This window comes from Lactuca serriola, chromosome 3 (genome assembly GCF_051521515.1).
Source record: "Lactuca serriola cultivar US96UC23 chromosome 3, Lser_US96UC23_V15, whole genome shotgun sequence".
Classification (NCBI taxonomy): domain Eukaryota; kingdom Viridiplantae; phylum Streptophyta; class Magnoliopsida; order Asterales; family Asteraceae; genus Lactuca; species Lactuca serriola.
Genome location: NC_136410.1, coordinates 241,081,095 through 241,106,499, shown reverse-complemented (window position 1 = coordinate 241,106,499; position 25,405 = coordinate 241,081,095). Strand labels below are relative to the sequence as shown.

General features: G+C 33.7%; 1 protein-coding gene across 1 annotated transcript; it reads left to right on the top strand.

Annotated features, from left to right (window-relative positions):
* Positions 1-19,905: 19,905 nt before the first annotated feature.
* On the top strand, positions 19,906-23,720 carry LOC145093771 (protein IQ-DOMAIN 5-like). Its single transcript, XM_079032007.1, has 7 exons — positions 19,906-20,209; positions 20,740-20,857; positions 21,006-21,221; positions 21,305-21,535; positions 21,616-21,729; positions 21,796-22,180; positions 23,370-23,720. Exons 2-7 carry the CDS (start codon positions 20,774-20,776, stop codon positions 23,429-23,431), a joined length of 1,092 nt encoding a protein of 363 aa, XP_078888133.1. The 5' UTR covers positions 19,906-20,209; positions 20,740-20,773; the 3' UTR covers positions 23,432-23,720.
* Positions 23,721-25,405: the final 1,685 nt, after the last annotated feature.

The following is a 25,405-nucleotide window of genomic DNA, read 5'->3' as shown; positions in this document are numbered from 1 at the left end:
ACACCAAATGTTCTTGGGTCGTGAACACACAGCTTGGCCGTGAACATAAGACAACCCTCCATCTTTACTTCTAACACCCTTATTTGTAAGTTAAACTTGCAAATTAGTTCGATTCCCTATCATTCTTTTGATTATATTCATTAATAAGTATACGTATATATTACGTGAATCGTGTTTAGGACTCGTTTTGTTAGCAAGATTTCACTTTGGAGCTAATGTCCTTGTTTGGTGGTCAAACCAACAAATGATGGGATAAAATACTATTAATAAAACTCAAATCACTGCTATTTCTAACACTGAAAATAGTATAGAGTAAGCAGGGTCGGTCCACAGGAATACAGGACTTCTTATCTTGCCATATTTTCACACATAATACAGATAATATTAAAATGGGGGATTGTGTTTGAGCTTGAACTAAACTTCATAAATAAGAAAGATTGATAAAAAAAACGCAATAAAAGAAGTAGATTTCCAATTCTGACTCTTATACATGTATTATGTTGAAAGATTTAATATGATTATAACTCATGTTCAATCTAGGTTGGTATGTTGGATATTAATAAACTCTAATATCCAAATTGGCAAAAATATTTTATTCAAAACAAGCTCTTCAAATAAAACTTCATTTAATTGATTTAACTCAAATAAGCTCTTGCATCAAATCATTAAATGACATTAAGTTCTTGCACTAATTACCAACAATGTTTAACATTCCTCTTAAGCTTGGGAATATAAACATTTAATCTTTGATTACACTAATTTTGATCTAATTACAACCAAGTAAGTGTGTGTTACTAACATCAAATCATAAAACATATACGAATTTCATAATTTGATTAACTAGATTAACTAGAACCCTAATTCATTGATCAAATGAAAAAGAGAACCAACCAAACACATGATTAAGATCAAATCAAAGATTACTAGATGTTAAACATAAGTCAAATTCAAGTTACAACCTAACAACACATACTTAAGAGTTCAGATTCGGAAATAATAATGAAATCAACTACACATGTCTAGGTTGAACTACAAATCAAACAAGTTTAAACTTCAAATTGACTTACAAAAAGGAAATTAAAGTGTTTCCAAGTGTTAATCTACTTGCCAAAGTTCTGAAAATCGCCTTCCTTTCTCCCAAAATCCGACCTAACCTCCCACAAAACTAATTGTCTTCATTATAAGAAAACAAAACCACTTTAAAACTGCCGAGACGTTTACACGGCCCGTGTAAATTATAGGGTGCCATTTACACGGCCGTGTAAACAATAGAAGTAGAATGCTTAATCTTTCAAGATCATCGAAGTAGACTGCCCTTGCATGTACATTTACACGGCCCGTGTAAATGGAAGGCATAAGTTTACACGGCCGTGTAAACCTCTGAAAAGCTGAATTCTACATTCTCCTTCTTCTGAGCTCCAAAACTTCTGTAACTCTGTCTCCAGTTCTTTTAATCTTCCTCCAGCGATTTCCAACCTTCAAAAAGTCCCTGAAACATCATAAAAGTGTGTGAATGGAATTGCATCATGAAAAATCCCGAAAAATATGCAAAATGCATGAGTTTAAACCTAAATGCAATGCACTTTTATGAATTAAAACTACAAAATGAATGCATGAAATGCACCTAACAGTCCTATACCAAATCTTTAGTCGAATCCCTAACATAAGGTGGGTTCATACCACTAAAATTTACCTTTTTAAATGGTTTTAAATGCTTTTTAAGGGGGGGATACAAGTTGAACACAATTAAATTGTGTTAATATTTACTTGTGATAACAATAACACAAAAGTTTGTCTTATGCTTTTAAATATTGTATTTACAATAAAAGATTACCAAATACTTCCAAAATGACTTAAAGTCACGTAAACTCTTTAAATTCATGTAAACTCTTTTTAAACATAGTAAAACTCTTTTAAAATGTTTTATAAACTCTTTAAACTTATATTTGTCAAAAGCATGTTCATATATTTATAGGTATATAAATAAGACTTAAAGGGCTTAGGAATAATGAATTGTCTTATTTCCTTTTCCTTGTGTGGATGTGGGCTTAAGGTGGAGTTATTTGTCTGAAGGTCGTTTCGTTATATATATATATATATATATATATATATATATATATATATATATATATATAGGAATATAAAATGTTACTTCAATCAATATTGTTACCTTTATATCACGCTAAGGAAATGAGTACACTCATGAGAGATCATGCTAATCAGATAGAACATATGAATTATAATAGGTATAATGTATGAAACAAACGAGAAATCTATTTTTACTAGATAAGTATACAAGGTTTTAACTATTGTGTTAAGAAAAGGATATAATTCAATCTTTACTTAAAACTAGATAAACCAAAAGTGTGAGATATTACTTCACAACATAGCAATATACTTGTTATGTCGCTTTTTGTAAACAGAGTCTCCTGGAGAGAGAGCTTGAGTTTTTTTATAGATCTATACAGGATTGACCATCCTACACCTTGCTGCTAACTACAGTGGGACCTGCAGGTCTACGGGTGATGAATGTCATATCATTTTCGACGCCTGAAGAACGTCGTGTTTTATACTAGTCTATCAAGTATGGTTACAACCTAATCACATTTTAACCCTAATTAACTAGATTAATTATAAGGTAGTTAATTCACCAGTAGGGTAGTTGTAAGAAATACAACTGTGTCACACCCCCGAACCAAGGATGGCGGAAACATCCGGGGGTGGAGGACTTCATGTATAGTATCACAACAACGAGTATAATAGTGCTCAAAGTAAATACAACCATCATAAATATAATTGAAAAGGTTACACCTTAGTATGAGTTTACATGTTTCAAATCAATTACACTATGATGGCAAAGATGAAAAGTTTGACGATTCAACGTCCCATCCTCAAAAGCTGTTGATTTCCTGTTTCACTGGTTTCCTAAGAATACAAGTAGTTTTGAAAGAGTGTCAACAATTAAGTTGGTGAGTTAATAAGCTTTTGGATGTAGAGTTTGAAAACCTTTGTTTGTAATGGTAACGTATGCTTCAAAAAAATCCTTTATTTTCCTTATAAAAAGTTATGTAACCTTAAATCCCAAGGCCGAGAGTTTGTGCGTATTTTCTACTTATATTTTATCTATAATGGTAATGTGTTTCCAAAGAAAATTCAATATTTTCCTTATATAAAGTTATGTAGTCTTAAATCCCAAGACTGAGAGTATGTAGTTTTAGATAGATAAAACCCCTTTTTAAAGTAGAATTTTCCCTTAAACTTGAAAGGTTGTTAATTCCCTATGTGAGTCATTATAACCATACTATAACTAAAATTAACCTGCAACAACGTTTTTCAGATGTCAAGATCCTATGACTTTTGTCACTCGTAGACCTGCAGGTCCCGCTGTAGCTAGCAGCAAGGTGTGGGGTGTCAATCCCAATATAGATCTATATACAATTATCACGCTCTCCCTACAAGAGACTTTGGTTATAACTTACAGGAATTTTAACCCGTACTCTAAGAGTACAATTGAAGAATTGTCTCACAACTTACGTTAACTAGTTTACGTATAGTTTGAATATAAAACATTTTCCGTGGTGGAAGTGAAATCACCCTTTATGTGGTAAATTCGTGATGTGAAATCCACAAACTATTACTATTATAGTTTATCATGTAGTATATATGAAAGGCCCGTTTTATTGAGAGTAAAACCTTTTTCATGTAGTATGATTGTATTGTAAAATCCATAAACTATACTTATTGTAGTTTATTGTATGTGTTCGAAATGAATGAAAATCCTTATCATGAATGACTAATTTCTATTTATGATGATAAAATAACAAGAAATGCATCCAACATTTAGAAACTTATTGTTATGCACTTTCCTCAGCATACTACAAAGTGTTGTTAATATTGTAAGCTATGTAACGAGTTTTTAACCTTTCTGCACCATTTTAAAAATATCATAGAAAAAAATCATACGAAGTCGAACACTAAATTCGTAAACTATGAGAGTTTAGAAAATGTGGCTAGTTTATTCATAATTTTTATTATGATTTTTAAAAGTCTCTAACTTGTGTGAAAATGTTCATATTCACAGACTGGTCCAAATTCATTTATGAAATGATAGGAAGTTTTGTAAAAATCACCATAATTTGTAGAAAAATCGTATGGAGATGTGAAAGTATTCATTTTAAAGGTGTGAACCTGAACTATTTGCATATTAAACAGTTTTGAAAGATATTAAGTTTAAGATGGTCAAAACAGTCCGTGAATGGAACTAAACTTTCCTGTTGAAAGTTGATGTTTGAGTTTAGTTAAGTTTTTAGTATTTTAACTTGTATCCCCCCCCCCTTAAAAGTTGAAGAAAACATGAAAATGTGGGGGGTATGAACTCACCTTGACTGATTTCTTAGGATGGATGTTGAAGAGAAGAAGTTTCCAAGTCAAGAACACATGGGAGATACTTGAAGATTTGAAGATCTAGTAACAAATATGACGATATTTGTGTGAGAAATCCATGACTTGAGTGAAGAAGTGTAAGATAATCAAGTGTAGAATGAAGTTACTTACCAAGAGTGGATGAGAAGTTCAAAACTTCCTGGAGAATCTCTAAATCTTGGAGAGAGGTTGAGAGAGAAAAGTGTGTAACTTAATGTGTGAGTGAAAGAGAGTTAGGAGATGTGAGAAGTATATGGACTCTTTGGTTGTGTGGGGTTTAGTGAAACTTGTTGAAGAAGGTTTAAGGGTACAATGAGTAGATAAGGCTGATGTGAATAGTGACATAAGGATGTCATGGAGTAGGTATGAGTGGTTAGCTTGTGTCATAACTTTAAGGCAAAGTCAACACTCCACCTTAATATCTTACCCAATAGATATTATTCTTAGACAAAGATTTCCCTCAAAATGTGTTTAAATTATGAATATTTAGGGTCTTATATGTCAAAATATGAGTTTGGGTGAAAATATCACGTTAAAATCATGAAAAACGAGCTTAAAACGTGAAAAGGATTGAAACCGAGAGGTGAGGAGCGAACCTACGAGGGTTCCGGAGTGCTTAGGGGAGTTCCGGAGCTTCTTAGCAAAAATTCGGAGTCAACTAGGGCATTCCGAAGCCATTTGCTCAATTCCGAAGGTACGAGGCTTGTCCGGGCGAAGTCCTCCTGTCATCTGTGAGATGGTCCGAAGCAAGGAGTTCCGAAGCAAAGGAGTCCGAAGCTGAGGGAGGTGCGAAATTGTCCGGACCAAGAGGGTTCCGGACCGAGGGTTTTTTTTTTTTTGGGTTTTCTCCTTCGGTTTTGGGATGTTTTCGACTGAGGAAGGTACATAAAGAGATTTGGGAGAGATTTCACATGCTTGGAGAGATTTCGGAGAGATTTCACATACTTGGAGAGATTTCACATGCTTGGAGAGATTTGGGAGAGATTTCACATACTTGGAGAGATTTAGGAGATATTTCACATGTTTGGAGAGATTTGGGAGAGATTTCACATACCTGGAGAGATTTGTGAGAGATTTCACATGCTTGGAGAGATTTGGGAGAGATTTCACATGCTTAGAGAGATTTGGGAGAGATATAGATACAATGGGAGAGATTTCACATACTTGGAAAGATTTAGGAGATATTTCACATGCTTGGAGAGATTTGGGAGAGATTTCACATGCTTAGAGAGATTCGGGAGAGATTTCACATGCTTAGAGAGATTTGGGAGAGATATAGATATAATGGGAGAGATTTCACATGCTTGGAGAGATTTCACATGCTTAGAGAGATTTGGGAGAGATATAGATACAATGGGAGAGATTGAGATAGACTTTGTCGGGGGCCTTTATTAATGTTTTTCTTCGTAGATCAAAGACCATAGGCTTAGTTACATCCCATTTTGAGTGTTATACACCCCCGAAGGGCACACAATAGTGTTTTATAGAGTTGTTACTTCCCTCAATCTGATTAGGGTTTAGAATTTTGAACATTTGAAACTTTCAAGTGTTACTTTGCATTAAAATTTATAGTTACACATTAATAAACATAAAGAAATCCCTAACATATTAGCACCAGTTGAGTTGACCAGTTTGACTTGTTGACTTTCTTTGACTTTGACTTGACCAGAAAGTGACGGTTGTCACAAACTACAATAATCATTTTCCATAAACAAAACGGGAAACATTCTTTTTATAATTTTATTGTGAACTAAAGTTATGTTATACCATGTTATAAGTACAATAACACATATACGAAACTGTTTTATGGTATTAAAACTACTTTCCAGTTGTAATAGAATATAAGGGGATTTTCTGGAACTCATTCTATCATTTTCTTAAAATTAAGGCTTCCATAAATGAAACTAATACTTATGAATTCACCAACTTAAATGTTGATCCTCTCTTGTAAAATAACTTGTATTCTCAGGAAATCCAGTAGACAGGTACACTCCCAGAGCTTTTGAGAAGACATCCTAGTGTCGTGTTGCGTCTGTTGTCTTTTACTTTATCTACTTTTGATGTTAAATGTTCAATGTTTGAACACCTATGTAAAAACTTATACATTATTAATGCAATGGTTGTTGTACTTTGATTACTATAATGCATGTGTTGTGATACTTGACATGAAGTCACCCACCCCGGACGTTTCCGCCGTTCTGGTTTGGGGGTGTGACAGATTGGTATCGAAGCATTGTTTATAGTGAACTTAGTATATCAATTCATACAAGATATACAACTATAAACACACAGGATAAAAACACTCTGACCAAGAGTTATACTTTAAAATATAACAATATTCTATAAAAGTATAAGTACATGCAGAATATATATAACAATATTTTATAAAAGTATAAGTAGGGACTGTGCGGTGTTCCGATGTATAGGAATGCCTCCCACACCCCCTTCAACGCTCCGTCTGGCCTAAGGCCCCGTTTAGTAAACATCTTTCCAGGTCCAAACAGATCTTTTTGGTTGAATTGACCGGAAAGACTGTTTGATTTGCACAAAAAAATGGGTCTTTCCCAATAAGATATGTCTTTCCCAGAAAGTTCCAAAACCATATTTTTCTGACTAAATGGGCTAGAAAGACAATTGTGCCAAAACTCGTCTGTTTCTTTTTTTCTTGGATTATTATTATTATTATTATTATTATTTTAATTTTTGTATTGGATTATTACTTTTTTACTAGATTATTATATATTAAGAAATTTTATTTTTAATATATAATATTTATGTATTAATAAATATTATTTTATTGGATTATTAATTTCTTTTAATTTTTTAATTTTTTTATGGATTAATTTTTTATTGAATTATTATATATTAATAAATATTATTTATAATATATAAATATTTAGACATATTAATAAATATTACTTTATTGAATTATTAATTTTTTTAGTTGATTTTTCATTAATTTTTATTGGATTAATTTTTTTTGGACAACACAACCCCCATCCTAATTTATTTTAAAAAATCTCATTCATCCCACCATTATCGGACATAAATTGGGTCAAGAATCACACATTGGGTTAAAAAAACTAAAATGGCTAGAAAAATAACAATGTAACATCAACTTGAAAAACAATGAACTATAAACAACCTAATCCACATTCTATTTAGATTTTAATTTATTGATGTTTAATTACTTTGTATGACATTTTATATTTGGATTTTTAAATGATTATTATGTTATTTTGATTTTGTATAACAATTTGTATGTTGTTATAATTATTTAGCAATTTCATCCATCACAGTATAAAACATTAGGGTAATATGGTCATTTTTCACCATTCAACACAGTCAGTCAGATGTACATTCAAACAACATGGTTTTCTTTCACAGTCAGAAAACTTTCCCAAATAACATTTTACCGGTCAACATTTTCCAAGACAACAACTATCAAAGGGGACATAATTATCTGATATGGACATCACGAGAGCTTTTGTGGTCTATGTGGCCACTAACCACAAATGTGAATACCATCCCAAAGTGTTAGTGGTGGCTAGTGGTAGACAACTTTCGTGGTCAATTGTAGTGGGGAGCACGAACCACCACACCAGTCGATTTGTTTCTCTCTTTATCTCTCTCTACATTTCTCCACCTCTCTCTACAATTTAATTAATTAAAAAAAATATTTTTTATTTTAATATTAAAAAATAAGAGGGATATAATGATGAATATCCCAACCTTTTAGTGGTAGTTAGTCATGGGAGCATTGAAGTGAGGGGGGGGGGGCAAAGTAGAAGCTGTTCAGGGCCCAAACTTTTTTGGGGCCTAGTTTTTTTTTTTAATATTATATATAAGTAAATCAAAAACTTATACCATAAGGGTCTTTTTTTTTCTACATGTCTTGGTTATTTTGAGGATATTTAAATCCTTAAGACCATCATTATCGTTAGCGGTGATAATATATGAGAAAATTGCAAATTTAGCCAAAAACACTAATCACTTTGTAGAAAATAGCCAAACATATTGAAGTTGCAAATATAGTCACCAAAATCGCAGATGGGAATGGTCCATCAACGATTTACCCATCCCATCTACGAATGTACAAGTGACTAAAGCACAGACGTGCTTTAGCCACTTGTACATTCGTAGATGGAGTTTTTGTTTTCATTTTTTGTTTTGGTTTTGTGTATATATAAGGAAGAATCATGCTAAAATTGCAGATGGACAGTGTCCATCTGCAATTTCCTCTCCGTTTGATCTGCGATTTTATGGTATTTTTTCATTTTTTTTTAATTTTGACTATGAAATCAATGAGTTTGACTATGAAATAACCTTATTATATATCAACTTTTGTAGAAAATTATCAGTTTACTTGTTATTTCTTTAGGAAATTTCTTAAAAACCTCTCTAAAAAGGATGAATGAATATATGGTTTGTCTTATAATCGGCGGGAGATGGCAAGTTATTGAAACAAATATGGAATACGCATATCCACAGGGAGGTATTTTTGAATTCGCTTTGATATTTCTAAGTATATTAGTTATAGTGATTTTTTATGTTTGGTGAGAAACAAAATTGGTTTGTTAGAAAAATATAGAATTAGTCTTCGTTTCCATCATCCTGAATTGAATTATTATATAGCCATGGTTGAAGACATAGACGTGAGAATGTTGATAAATGTAATCAAATGTAGTGGATGAAGGGTTGTGAAAGTGTTTGTGGTGGTTGATGAAGGAGATAAGGTTAATGAGGCTGGTCAGAGTGGAAATCTGGATGTTGGTAATTTATGCAGCTATAAAGAGAGCAACAATCCGATAGGTACTTTCAATACTCCTAGTGTACCTCATCTTCACATTGTTGCTGAAAATGTTAATGTTACTTATTCACCTATTCACTATGTTGATCCTAAGAATTACAAGTATGTTGGTGATGATGATGTTGGTACATATCTTAATGACGTGGGTGGTCGTTGTGTTAATGTTCCTGAACAAGAAGTTAAAGTTTTGAATAGGGTTGTAGACTTGTAGTAGATAAAAGTAAAAAGAAAAAAATGCCTCAAAAAGATGAAAAAAGCATGTTTACGGGGATTATGTTGATGTTGCTGATGTAGCTTTAGATATAACCGACTTAGAAAGCAATTCAGATAGAGATGAGTTGGGTGATGAAGTTAAAGCTAAGTTTCCCGGTAACCTTTTTTATGGTATGCCCCCTCTACCAGATTGTCCAGTTGATATTAACGAAAATATCCCAATACGGATGGTAGACATCAATCTTCAAAAGATTGAATGTGAAAGTATATTTAATAACAAAGAACTTTTAAAGCGGGCTATTGGTAAAAAGTGTCTCCGAGAAGGTTTTCAGACGAGGACAGTAGTAGATCCACCAAATCAAGGTATGAAGTTGTATGCATTTCGGAAAATTGTTCTTGGTTATTAAGAGCAAAAGCAATTAAAAATTATGATGGGCTTTTCCCAGTGACTAAATTTGTTGATGTACACACATGTTCTTCAACAATTTTACAACCTAATCATCGACAAGCAAACAAATATGTTTTGGGTGAATATCTTGTTGATGTTTTGGCTAAAGATTATAGTTGAGTTTATCGGGGAAAAGATATTATTAATGATATGAATGCTCAGTTGAATGTCAATATCTCATACCATCAGGCTTGGCGTGCGAAGCAATATGCATTGTTGTTGTTGAGGGGTACGAAAGATGATTCTTTTACCAAACTTCCGGCTTATTTCCACAAGTTGGTCAAACATCGGTGACACATATTAAAATAGATGGTGATGATCGCTTTGAGTTTTTGTATGTCGCACTTGGTTGTTCGGTTAGTATTTTAATATTTTAGTATTTATTTATTTTTTATTTTGGTGTATTTGAATAGATATACAATGTATTGTATGTATGCACTTTTGAGAATTTTTGTAAACCGACCATTGTAGTAAATGGTCCCCACCTAAAGGGCGAGTTCAAAAGTACCATGTTACTTGCAGTTACTAAGGACGGACAAAACCAAATATTACCGGTTGCATATGGTATATGCAAAAATGAGTGTACAAATTCTTGGACATGGTTTTTTCAAAAACTACGTGATTCCATAGGCAATATGGAGGAGCTTACAATTATATCTGATAGGTCTCCATTTATAGCGACATCCATTGCCAATATTTTTCCTCACGCTCATCACGGAATATGTGGTGTCCATTTTGTGACAATAGTCAATTTCGGGTCAAGTCAAAGTCAAACCGGACGACTCAATTAGCCCTTGTGTATTAGGGTTTACATTGTGTAATTACTAAACAACCCGCCATTTTAATGAGAAAACATCATTTGGAAAATACATGTGGTTGAATTTCCTAAGCCTTAAATGCGCTAAACATTGAACCAAAGCGATAAATCACTATTTCACACTCATCGGGAGTGTGTAAGACACTAAAACATGGCTTAATGGGGTTTACGGACCTTGCATTGCGAAGTCGGACACTCAGAAAGGTCACAAACGAAACCTCTCTCAATCGTTTTCACCATATCTCTTTCTATTTGAAATCTCTCCCAAATCTCCCCCAAATCTCTCTCAAAAGTTCCCGCAACTTTTCATAGTCTTTCGGGCCATCCCGACTCTTAACTAGATCAAAAACGGCTTAAAACGGGGTAAAAACGCGAAAATCAGCCTCAAGGAGCCGAAACTGAGACTTAGAAGCCGAAACCGAGACCTGGCAGCCGAAACCGAAACCAAGAAGGAACCGAAACCGAGAGCCGGAACTGAGAGCCGAACCTGAGAGCCGAAACCGAGAGCCGGAACCGAGAGCTGAACTTGCTGAAACCGAGACCGAGCCTCACCATTTTCACATTATGAGCCCGTTTTTTCGTGATTTTAACGCGGGATTTTCTCCAAAAATCATATTTTAATATATAAGACCCTAAATATTCATAATTTAAACATATTTTCATGGAAATCTTTATTTAAGGAATAAAATTTAGTGGGTGAAGTACAAGGGGGTGGAGTGTTGACTTATCTTTAACTTATGATACAAGCAACCCCTCACACCCACTCCATGACCAGCCATACTCCTCCCACCATACCCAGGTCTTGTCAATGTACTTTTTCATCATTTCTAACCTTTTTCCACACTATTAGAGCTAGAACAACATTTCACACTCCTCATTTTGCTCATTTCTCTTATCTTACCCAAAAGATCAAACACAACTTTCTCTCACTATTTCTCTCAAAAAATTTGAGACTCAAAGCTGATCTTCAAGCTTTATTCTTCTCTTGGTAAGTATAATTCATCCTCCTTGTAATTATTACACTTCATTCTACTCCAATCATCGATTGTTTACACAAAATCCATCACATTAATGATAGATCTTCGAACCTTCAAGACATACTCTTAGTGTTCTTGAGTGGAATACTACATATTTCCATCATCCATCTTCTGAAATCACTCAAGGTGAGTTCATACCCCTATCTTTTCATGTTTTTCTTAAGTTTTAAGGGGGGGGGGGGTGTCACACCCCCAAACCAGAACGGCGGAATTGTTCGAGGGCGGATGACTTCATGTAGTATCGAAACAGTTGAATACATAGTAAAGAAAGTAATACAACCATCATATATATAATTTAAAAGTTTAGATTGTTGAAAGGTACTTGTTTCAAAAGAAATTACAATATGATGTCAAAATGAAATTAAACTAACGCCGCAACGTCCCTTCTTCAAAAGCTGGAGTTTACCTGTATTACTGAATCTCTGAGAAATACAAGTGGTTTTGAAAGAGTAGATCAACATTTAAGCTGGTGAGTTCATAAGTATTTAGTGACAATGTTTGTATGAAATATAATGAAAATGGTTTGTACATGCTTCAATGTTCCTAGAAAATCCCATATTTTCTACTATAGAAGATGGTAGTTTAATTGTTCCAAAACTGTAATGCAATAGTGTTTTTCATACCTAAAATAGTAAGTTTATGTATAAATTTCTAAGGCATTTGAAAAACCCCGTAAACCAATGTGTTCTTAATACTCCATGTGAGTCTTATAACCATACTATTTGACCAGGATGTCTATAACAAACGTTCTTCAGGCAATGGAAAGTTATGACGTTTGTCACCCCAGGCCTGCCGGCCTAGCTGTAGCTAACAACTTAGGTGTGGGATTGTCAATCCCGTATAGATCTATACACAAATATCACGCTCCCCCTACAATGGATTATGGTATATAATACAGGACTTAAAATGCATACTCGAAAGTACGTGAAATGTCTCACAAAACTTAGTATAAAACAGATTTACGAAATGAAAATGTCCATTTGTTCTTGCGTATGAAAATATCCCTTTGATAAAATGTTTCTAGTATGAAAATGTTCATGAATTTCTCGTAAACTATACCTATTATAGTTTTTCAAAGTGTGTTTCGCTCGTGTAGTAAATCCCAGTGTAATGCCCACTTGTTATCTAAAGTATACATTTAAAGTGACATAAATGACCATATATACTTAAAGTATAAATAAAGTGTTCGATTCATATATATATATATATATATATATATATATATATATATATATATATATATATATATAAACATGTTTTATTTCCAAAAGACAAGATGTTATCGAGAATATATATTGCATACGAAAGTTCCTATGTAGTAGTTATGAATCACATATGATTCACTTGATAAAAAGAGTATATGGTGAAACTTTATGTTACACACGATAATAAACCGTGTGTTTACTTATATTCCCACCCCCCTAGAAGTGTATAAAAAGCATTGATAAAATATTTGAAAGTGTAGTTTATAGGGGTATGAACTCACCTGATTGATTGGAGAAAGCGAGAAGAAAATTGAGCAGAACTTCGTCTTGGAAGAGTTGATTTTTCTCGGGATTCTCGGGAATCTCGAGAGTGTAGAATCTTCCTTCGGAACTTGAGTGTGAAAACCGGGGCTTCGGGAGGGCTTCGGGAGCTTAACCGCAGAGTTTCGGCACGAGAGATGGAAGAATGGAGCACCTAAACCCGACACCCCAAGAGTTCTATTTATAGGGTGGATTTTTGGGTGCCACGTCGTGGGGAGCAAGTCTTATCCTCTTCCGTTGATTGGACGCCCTCAGTCACTTGTCGGGTCGCGGCAAACTGTGCCACGTCGTAGCAAACCTGACAACCTCGAATTTTGGACCCCGAACTTGTAAAATCCGTAACTTTTGCGTACGAGCTCTGTTTTCGACGTTCTTTATATGCACGCGTAGCTAAAAATATGCTCTACAACTCTCGTTTAGACTTTGATGGCTAATTTTGAATTTATTTTTATTTATTTATTTTTAACGGGCCGGAACACGAAAAGTCCGTTAAAAATCCATAACTTCTTTATCCGATGTCCGTTTTCGTCAGACTTTTCGCCGTTGCGCTACTATTGTTGAGACCTTCAATTCTCATTTAGGTTGTTTTGTCAAAAGTCTCTCGATCTCTATTTTGAGTTTTTAGCTGTCTACTACTATATCCGGATATTGGAAAAATCATAACTTCCTCATACGAAGTCAGATTTGGACGTTCTTTTTATGTACGCTCACGGTTTACAGTTATCTACAACTTTCATTTAGATGCTTAAGGCTAAAAACTATTGTATTGAAACTTCGCTTTTTTCGTTTAATTGGTGTTGCCGGTTTTGTCGAAAATCTTAGAATGGTCATAACTTCTTCGTTATAACTCGGATTTTAGTGTTCTTAGTATTTCTGTAAACCTTGACATAATATCTAACATAGTAGGTAATCTAATAGAGACTTTTGTACATTTTATTTTCGAAGTAAATTTCATTATTTCAAAAGTGGTTACAATACTTAACTTTTTAGGTCATTACATAGAGTCGAAATATCGGGTTGTCACAGGGGGGATACAAGTTAAACACCAAGAACACAACTAGACTCATTTAACAGCCTTCATCAGAAAAGTTCAACTCCATTCACGAACTGTTTTGGACAACTTAAACATTTTAGTTTTCAAAACTATTTTAGGTGAAAGTAGTCCCAGTTCTTAGCTTTAAAATGACTGCTTGCACATCTCCACATGATTTTTCTACGAATTATGGTGATTTTTACAAAATTGTGTATCATTTTGAGAAGCAATCCGGACCAGTCTGTGATTATGGACGTTTTCACCTAAGTTGGAGGTCACTAAAAATCGTGAGAAAATTTATGAACAAACTAGATTCATTTTCCAAACTCTCAGAATTTACGGATTCTGATTTGGACCTTTCATGAGTTTTCTACAAACTTTCTACGAATAGTAATAGAAATTGTTAACAACAGAAAAATGCTATCAATTTCATTACACCTTGTAACATGTTGAGCAAGGTGTATATCTTTATGTGATTATATGTTATTGCATTAAATGGCATTTTGTCTTGGTATATAGACATACATCAGTTTATAAATGGATTTTGATACATATATAAAAGATAACAAATTGTTATAATCAAAGTGCATCCATTTCATACGAACATTTGAATAAACTATGTTAAAGATAGTTTATGTACATTACTACTAATACCCTTGTTTTTGATAAACTATAATGGGTATACTTTATGATGCATTAGATAATACTCTCATACAAAAAGGGTACATTTATTACAAAAAGGAAATTTTCATTACATTACACGTAAATTCGTTAATGACTTTGTGAGACATTCGCTTCACATTTCCCAATAAGTCTTGTATTGTAACCAGAGTCTCCCGGAGAGAAAGCGTGATACTTGTATATAGATCTATATTGGGCTTGACAAACCCACACCTTAACTGCATGCAACAGTTAGACCGACAGGTCTATGGTGACAAATGTCATAACATTTACGACGCCTGAAGATTGTCGTTTCAAGCCAACTAGGTCATAACATGGTTATAATAACTCACAAAAAGTATTAACAAACATAAGAAATTTCAGGAATTTCATTTAAAAGAGTTTTTGCTGATTTAAACTTGCGTTATTTTCTATAAGTAAGAAAGGTTACTTATACACTTCGGTCTTTGGATATAAGACTACATTACACATCTTAAGGAAAATATCGGATTTTCCGGAACAAACATGACGTTTACAAGAAAAAGGAATTGTTTAAAGTTTAAAACAAAAGCTTATGAACTCACCGACCTTTGTGTTGACACTTTTTCAAACAACTTGTATTCTCAGGAAATCACTAACTGGTGTTCAAAGTGCATTTTGAGGGTGGGACGTTAAGGCGTCAACATTTCATATTTTGTCAACATATTGTAATTGATTTGGAAACATGTAATTCATACAATGATGTAACTCTTTCAATTATATATATGTTGGTTGTGTTTGCTTAAATTACTATTGAAATTGTGGTTATGATACTATACATGAAGTCCTCCACCCCGGGACGTTTCCGCCATCCTTGGTTTGGGGGTGTGACACATTTGTATTTCAACATTGTATCTAGATTCAAGAAAAGTAAGACAGTTAGATGAATTTTTTGGGAGGCTTGTAGGGCGTATACAGTTGATGCTTTTGACGCTGCTATGGAAGTTATGAGAAAGACAAAAGAACCTGTATGGGAGTACTTAAAAAGTATAAATCCAGAAACTTGGTCTAGGGCACATTTTAAAGGGAAGCGTTACAATCTTATGTCGTCCAACAGCGCGGAGTCTATAAATGCATTATCTAGACACGCACGTAAGGTGACGATACTTATGTTGATCGATTTTTTCGTGCGACAATGCAACAATGGTGGTTTCAAAGACGTAACTTCGCAGGTATTAAGTTATTTTTTTTAATATTATTGTTTTATTAATGTTATTGATCTTAACTTCTTCATTTTGTGTATTTTTAAGCGGAAGCAACAACAACACTCACTCCTTGGGCCGATGAAATTGTAAAAGAAAACAAAAATACTTTTAATAAGTGGGATGTTCGTATGATCTCAAACACGAAATGCGAGGTCAAAAAGGGGCCACAAAATGTGATTGTTGAATTCCAACAAATGACATGTACATGTAGGCATTGGCAACTTGATGGGATACCTTGTGGTCATGTCATAAGATGTTTAACAGTCAACAATTAGCAAGACTGCTCAAGGTTTGCATTAAATGCTTACTCTATCGAAACACTGAGGAAAACATATGAGGAATCAATAAACCCTCTGCCAAAGCCATCCGAATGGGAGATCCCCGATGATTTTATGATTGTTAAGCCACCTATAATGGATAAACGTCAGCCAGGTAGGCCAAGAAACACAGATCGCATTCTATCCCAATGCGAGGGTCCAATTAGAAAAGATTGTTCTACATGTGGTCAGGTAGGACACATGAGAAACAATTGTACTGGAAGGGCATCCGGTGGTGGAGCACGTCGCACGACAATTTCTACTACAGAAATGACATTTAATATTGGTGGTTCAGTGAGTTGCTCACAAACCTATGATGCTGATTTTGATATAAAACAATCTTGAAATGAAGAGTTGTTAAGTTTTTTGTGTATTGTAATTTTTTTATTAAATCTTACAAGACATTGTTATTCTTTCATATTTTAGTTAACTTTGCAGATTATAACAATTAATGAAGCTTTTATATTATAATATTTAGTTTGCGGATTATAACAAGAAATGGAGCTTAACGGTAAAAAAAGCTATTAAAAAAAAACAATTGAACTCATGATAATGTTGCAACATTTTTGTAACTAATTATTAAACTCAGGGAACTGCAATGGGTACTTCTCTTTCTCGATTGTTATATAGTCATCCCTAATTTGCATTTTATCTTCCAAACGATCCTTTTGCACCCTAAGGTGTATCATCTGCTCGTCCTTCTCAGCAAGCCATTTTTCAATCGTTTTGATTGTCTTCTTAGTCTTTTTTATCCATTCTTCATGCTCTTTGATTTCGTTTATTTTGAGGTCTATCCATTCTTGAGCTTGTTTGCATTCCGATGCAATTTCATTAACACGTTGAGTGAGAAGTCAGGATAACTCTTTGTCCTGTTCTTGTTGTCTTCAACCTTTTTCAATTCTTCAAAATTTTCATCTGACATATATGGGCCTGCTGAAGAGAGTGTAAAAAAGGGTCGACTGAATCAAAGTAGTAATAATCTACTTCGTTGCATGAGCACGTTTCTAAATTTTGTGAGGAACTCATAATAAGGTCGCGATTATAATAAAACGGTGCTATTAATGGTATTTATACATACTATTCCATCTGCAAATCATAGTCTAAATGCAACCATTTCGTAGTCAGAGTTGTAATTCATAGTCAAACTTTGAAATGACTACACATTAACGACAAGTGACTGTAGTAACCTGCAAATCGTAGTCAGACTCTTAAGTGACAAGACATAAATGACTGTTTGACATGATAAGTCATTGCAGTAACCTGCAAATCATAATCCTGTATTTATTATTATAAATAGGTGTTTAAGCTATACTAACCAAACACCCATATCATATAAAGGAAACCAACACCCATATTTTGAAATGTCGTCGAATGCAGCAACTTGTTCGAATGAAGTACCTGGTTCCAACTCTGAATGACCATGGACGAAAAACGAGGTGTTGGTTCTAACACGATGTTGGCTAAGTGTTAAGGAGGGTGTACCGTTACTTGCTCCGTCGCATTGCCTAGTAGGTGATGAATGGACCCGCATAACAACTTTGTTTAACCATGAGATGGGAGAAGGACAACAATCGCAACAATCAGATGTTGTTAGTAAATGGATGGATGTAAAAGTCAAATGGTTCAATCGAGCGTGTAATTATGCGAAAAGTACCAAAGTCCGTGGTCGAGACGAGGAAGAGTTCTTGGAAATTGTTAAAGATTTTTACATCTTGGAGCGTGAAGGCAGAGACTTCGAATATGAAGACATTTGGAAGGTTGTTAAAAATAATTAGTATTTCATGTGGACCGATCTATTTTCCGTTATAAATAACCCATGAACCTGTTTTTTATTTAAATTTTATTTGTACTAATGTTTTAAGTTTAATGTTTCATGTAATGGTTGTTAGTTTAATGTTTTAAGTTTCAGGAGTAGAGTTGGAATATTTGTAATGTTGTAAGTTCATGAAATTGTTGTTAGTAATGTATTCTAAAGTGTCGTTAACACTAATGCAACGAGCATTTATTAATTAAAATTAAACATAGGAGGTGCATCTAATACATATGTAATACATGAAAATAACCTATACACACCTATTAAATAGAAAAAGATATTAAATAAACGGCACATATTTCAAAATATTCCAAGGGGCTTCAAACTGGAATTCCAACCCGTCACTTAGGGCGTGTTCTGCAAACTAGCTGGTAGTGGGTAGCTTGTAGCTTGTAGCGTTTTGTTAAACGCTACATGAAAGGACATTTGGATTTGGAGCGTTTTGATTAAACTAAACGCTAGAAGCTTGTAGTGCCAAACGAGACTTTTTGTTTTAAACGGGGCATTTTGTCAAATGCTGGAAGCTAAAAGCTCTCAAACGCTCCGTGCCGAACACGCCCTTAATGACTTGTATTCCTCCTTTGCAGCTTCCAAGATGACATCCTCAGTAACATTTAAACGGATGTTGTCAATTTTGGTATAAAGATCATTGAATAATAGAACTTCCGTTTTCATTTCATACCATCTTTCTAAGATGTCCAGTTCGACACGATCGTTTGCTATAGTCATTCGGTTTTCAGCGTTGAAGATATTGGTTAAACGAGTCCAAAACATTGGATCGTTCAACTTGCTGGTCTCGTACACATGAAATATGCACATGTAAGAACAAAGAACTCATCATTGCTCCATAGTATTGAACTTACTTTTAGTGAAACAAAGAGAGTAAATTTTCAAAAATAATATATGAATAATTGTAACATCGTTTAGTAAATTGTTTTTTGAGCTAAATTTCAATTTATAGTAGTTTATACACAATATCGCAGTCAAACTTTACCAACAAAACATTCAAATATAATTAATCACATGCAAGAATTTTTTTTACACTAACTTATCAAAACATAAAGTAAATAAATGTTAAATATAGCATAAAAATAGTTAGAATCTTACCATATTTTTGGGAATGTTGAAGAAATCCTCCATTTTCTTGAAGAAATCAGAGCAAAAACATAGGAGAAATTGCCTAGAGAGAGAGTTCATGTAAGTTGAATAGTGAAAAGGAAGAAAAAAACGATTTTATACGAAAAAAATAAAGGAAATTGCAGATGGAACCCAAAATCGCAGATGGACTAGTCCATCTGCGAAGGTACAAGTGTCTAAAGCACATCTATGCTTTAGGCATTTGTACCTTCGCAGATGGAATGATAAATTTACAGATGGACCATTCCCATTTGCGAAATGAGTGACTATTTTTGTAATTGTTATTTTTTTGGCTAATTTTGAAAAATATTTAGTTTTTTTTGGTTATTTTTGTACTTTTCTCATAATATATACCCACTACTAATAATTAGTGAAAAATATCACTAAATGAATTAGTTGATCAGTTACCATGGGTTAAAAAAAAAGGAAAGAGTACCGCATCTGTACTCTTGCCATGTCTGAAACCACGCTTCACATGCCTCAAAATGGTCGCTTAATCAATTAATGAAGCAATTAGATGCACAAGTTGAAGAAACCCCCAAAAATTTTCATCGTCTTCCTCTGCAAATCCACCCTCTCGCCTCACCAATCCGAAGCAAGTAACCGCATTCAACCAGATAAACCCATGATTGGTGTTCGTTGCCGGTGTGATGGAATTTAGTGCCAGTTGGACTGAAGAACTGTGTATTATATCATTTTTTAGATCTTTGGATCGCCGCTCTGTTTTTTCAGGTAGTTGTTCTTCCTCGAATCTCTTTCTTTCACTCTATTTTCATCGAATTTTGGGCTTTTTCCTGTACTGGAGATTTTTCATTATAATCCCCTCATCTGTTTTTCTTATCTTTTTCTGTGAGAACGTATCTTGTTTCTTGTGCAATCTTAAGTGAATCCGTTTACGTTCTAGAAATTAGCACATTGTTGTTAATTTTAGAGTAAGGAGGACAATTGGCATTGCACAGAACACGAAAAAACCTGTTACCGAAGTACAACATGAGCTAGGGTTTTGGGACTTTGCAAAATTTAATGTAAATTTATGTCTGATGGTGGGTGTACATAAATTTGAAGAAAATACAGGCAGTTGATTTAGATGTGAAATGGTATACAATGACTAGCCTCTAATTTTTGTAGCTAAAACAGATTATAAAGTTGAAATATAGAATCATAAATTGAGGAATTTTCTAAACTGGTTACATACTTATTTTGGTATGGAAATCTTTGCTAATGTTCATTGCTGACTTCTTCAAATACTTTCCCCTTTTTAGATTTGAAGTTTTTGAAGTTGAAGTGAGTATAAACATGGGAGTTTCTGGAAAATGGATTAAAGCACTCATTGGTTTGAAGAAACAAGATAAAGCACAACGTTCTGGAGAAGATGGACATGTTAGTATTCTCATCACTTTGCTTAGTTACATCATATGCATGTTTCTTTTAACTAGGTTTCTTGTTTCTAAAGAAACTTATATGGTGGGAAGCTGAATAAAATTTGAATCATATATCTCATCACTTGCATTTGCACAATCTATTTCAGAAGGGCAATTCCGGAAAGTTTCGACACCGAAGAAGAAATTCAACAGAGATAAATACCGACAATTTTTTAAATAAACTCAATGAAGATGGCAACAGCAGTGGAATCCAAGATAATACCGAGTCTCCTCTTGAAGTGCAAAATTCATCTGAAATGGAACAACGTATGAGAAAAGAGTGGGCTGCTACTCACATCCAAACTGCTTTTCGTGGTTTTTTGGTAATAATTAATTATTTCACCACTATGTTTTACTTTTATAACTTTACAGTTTTTCACATAAACTGGTACTTATATATGTTTAGGCTAGGCGGGCCCTACGAGCTTTAAAAGGATTAGTGAGGCTTCAAGCTCTTGTGAGGGGTCATGCAGTGAGAAAACAAGCTGCAATAACTCTTCGATGTATGCAAGCTTTAGTCAGAGTTCAGGCTCGTGTTAGAGCCAGACGTGTTCGTATTGCATTGGAAGAAGGCCAATCAGAACAACAAAAGCTTCAACATCAACTCCAACATGAGGCTCATGTTCGTGAAATTGAGGTTAGAATTTCAGAAATACAAATTATTTATTGAATCTTTTGGATCATTAAAGTGATATTATGTTTGCTTGTATTTGACAGCAAGGATGGTGTGATAGTGTTGGATCTGTTGAAGAAATCCAAGCAAAGATAATCAAGAGACAGGAGGCTGCTGCTAAACGTGAGAGAGCCATGGCATATGCTCTTGCTCACCAGGTAAATATAATGATATAATTTTGTTTCTTGAGTAAAATTACTGAAATGCCCTTGTAAATAATGCAGTGGCAAGCAGGATCGAGACAACAACAAGCGACGGCTGTAACTGGATTTGAACCGGATAAGACAAATTGGGGATGGAACTGGTTGGAAAGATGGATGGCTGTTCGTCCATGGGAGAATCGGTTTCTTGACATGAATAATACAAATACAAGAGAAAATGAAGTCAAGGTTCAAGAAAACAAGAAATTAATTGCTTTGGATGTTCCAAATGATAAATCCAGTCATTCTCAATCTCAATCTCAATCACAATCTGATGGATTTGGTTCTTCTCCTGTTAAGTGTAAGCCTCCGGTTATGGAGTCAAGATCAAGATCACACAGCAATCCGAAAGAGAGGTCAACTACTTTGGGTAATCAAGGAAAGAAACGTCTCTCTCTGCCAAGTAACGGTTAGTTACCTCCAAATTTGGGTAAATTGCATTTTTAGTCCCTGAGTATACCTGATTTTTACAACCAAAAGATTTTCCTTGCGGTTTTGATACTTATTTGATTGGGTTAATCTCATGAAAGACCTTATGTTTTGTGTTTTTTCCGGAATAAACCTTAATTTTGTTTTTTTCCTGAAAAAGCTCTTGTATTTTTTTTTTTCATTTTTTTTATCTGTCCCCTTTAGTCATTTTTTCCCGGGAAATCTCTGATAAAGTCCCAGTATTTTGGGTCAGTTTACGGTTTAATCCCAACATATATTTTTTGAATAGAAAAGTCCCGATTATCTAATTTTATACGATAATTTATCATTTTCTGCTGAAAAAAATAAAGAATGTTTCGTTAATTTGGGTAATATAAAAAATAATCGGGACTTTTCTGTTTAAAAAATAAATGTTGGGATTAAACCGTAAACTAGCCCAAAATATTGGGACTTTATCGGAGATTTCATTTTTCCCGAAAAACTTATAAAATGTGAGGTTTTTTTTTGGAAAAACGCTAAGGGTTTTTTTGGAAATAATTAGAAGGTTGAGGTTTTTTTCGGAAAAAAAATGAAAAAAATACAAGGTCTTTATTAGGAAAAAAATTAAGTTGAGGTTTAATCCGGAAAAAACACAAAATATAAGGTCTTTTATGAGATTAACCCTATTTGTTTTTGGTCTCTGTTCAAAGTAAAATAACTATTTTTGGTATTCGGAGTATAGTTGATGTTTGCAATTTTCGTCCTAAATATATAGTCATTTTACTTGAACCGGGACAAAAAACGTTACAAGGACTGAAATCGCAAGGTTAAAACTTTTTGGTATTAAAATTGAAAAAGTGCTGTACTCAGGGACCAAAAATGTAAATTACTCGTTTTTTTCTTCTCTTATTCTCATTTAAGTGTCGTTTGGATAAATCTTGTTTAAAAAATATTTGAGAAAATTTCGACATATAAAAAGGATAAATTTGTAAAAGAGGAAAGCCTCTTTTTCTCGTTTCTTCATCAAGTGCAAAAGAGACGTTTCTCTTTTAAGTGAAAATGCTTATTTCAAAAACTGTGGGACAAAGGCTTGTTTCGGATCCTTTGGTTGTGCAAAAGACGTAAATCCCTCCTCATTGGATTAAAACAAAGAAGCAAAATATCTTACATTTTTTTGTCTTGATGAACAGGGAAAACAGGGAAAGGGGTAGGGGGCTCAAACAGTAAGAACTCCCACAAGACAAAAACTTAATTAAATTTTACCTTTTTTCAAGCCAAAATGGAAATGAGTAAAAAGACGATACTGCCCGCCAGATGCTTGTAAATGAATTATTAGGCGAGCATGTTGTCACAAATAAGTAACCTTATGTCTTCTTCAGCAATGTCATCATCATTATAGCAAGCAATGTGTATGTTTTATTACTTTGAGATCAACTTTGTTGTATTGTTCATGTCATTTTGTAGGCTTTGTTTAATCTTATTCTGCATGTAAGAAGGTGTGAATTCATAGATATATTATCGTATATTTTCGTTTTATTTTATTCCCGGATATTTTAGTTTTTTTTACACAAAATTACATAAATGGTCCTTATGGTTGGCAAAAAAAAAAAACCACCACAAGTTCTTATGAGAATATTGTTTTGATTTCTTGTGCTTCATGGTTGGTGTTTTGGAGTCGGATTTGGATTGCAATTTGTATTTCACAATTTACTTTTCATATTTAAAAATGAATGAACAAAACCAATTTATAATTCAAATACTAATACGATGTTTGGATGTGTCATTAAGAATTAAAATTCAAATAGTAAGAGGCAAAAAGATTATTTAAAAGGTTGGTCGAAGAGGTTAGCCATGCATAAACACCATTATTATTAGAAGGGTTTCACAAATTCAACGAAGATGATATGACCATTAATCGTTGGAAGGAGTTATAAATCTGATCTGGTCACATATAGCACCTCATCAATAATCTTTGCAAGGACCAAAAGGTAGATGATACTCTAAAGTTGTACATTTAAATGGTCCTTCGACAAAAGCATCATACCTGATATTGTCATTTACACCTCTATGTTTCATGGTCTTTGTTGGATCCCTTAAATTAGGGCCGACAACTTTTGACACGACCCGTGACACGACGCAATATAAATGAGTTTGGATTGAGTTTTTCAACCTGTCAACCCGTTTATTAAACGGGCTATATATGAGTTTTTCAAAAAATAAACGGGTTGATCCGTCAACCCGTTTATATTTTTAATATATATATATATATATATATATATATATATATATATATATATATATTATTTTTAAATGTATTTATGTATTAAATATTAATATTTAATAAGTATTATATAATAAGTATTATCTATGTTTATATTAATGTTTAGTTTGAACATGTTTCAATGAATGCTTTTAATTTTCATTTGGATGTTTAAGACTTAAATAATTAAGTGTCTAAAATTTGGATATGTTTGCATCAACCATCAAGAATTTATTCATGTTTAATTATCAATTTTATTTATGAAATCTGACCCATGAACCCGCCAACCTGTGAACCCGTATAAATAATGGGTTGACGGATCATATATGAGTTTATGTTTCAAACCCGCCAACCCGTGACCTATATATTTAAATGGGTCGTGTTTGGGCTGACATATTTTGACCCGCCAACCCGCAACACACCAACACGAACACGACACGATTGTCAGGCCTACCATAAATGCTTTAGGAAATGGAGGACAATAGAATATTGATGTCGTGAGATGGAGTTCTCATCTTTTATATATTAGTTGATGTACTTTTCAAGGAAAGAAAAAATCCAAGAGACGCGAAGGGTGTTATCAACTTAATGAGGTTATTGTTGTTGTCAGATGGATTTCACTAATTGATGATTATTAATTGTTTACATTGTGAAATGACAAAACAATGGAAGTTTTGAAGTCAACAAGCATAAAAAGGACGTGGCCACTAATGACATTATACTTACAATATTGCAAGCATTGGCAGACCCTCTTAGGGGGCCAGAGGGGGCCATGGCCTCCCTGTTTTTGCTCTCCTAGTTAAGGTATATATGATCAAGTTGGAAAAGAAATACCAGAATGACAAGCTTCCCCTCGGTTTCCAGATCATTGTAATACATTATATACCTAATATATTAAAATTATACAATCTAGATATTAACTAAAACAATATATAACCGATAACAAAAAGTTTCGGAAGATCACCA

Excerpts from the sequence above, each read along its gene's own strand:
- LOC145093771 (XM_079032007.1), top strand. The coding sequence starts at position 20,774 with ATGGGAGTTTCTGGAAAATGGATTAAAGCACTCATTGGTTTGAAGAAA. Across the intron at positions 21,536-21,615 it reads CTCATGTTCGTGAAATTGAG|CAAGGATGGTGTGATAGTGT; the intron begins GTTAGAATTTCA and ends TGTATTTGACAG. Across the intron at positions 21,730-21,795 it reads CATATGCTCTTGCTCACCAG|TGGCAAGCAGGATCGAGACA; the intron begins GTAAATATAATG and ends TAAATAATGCAG.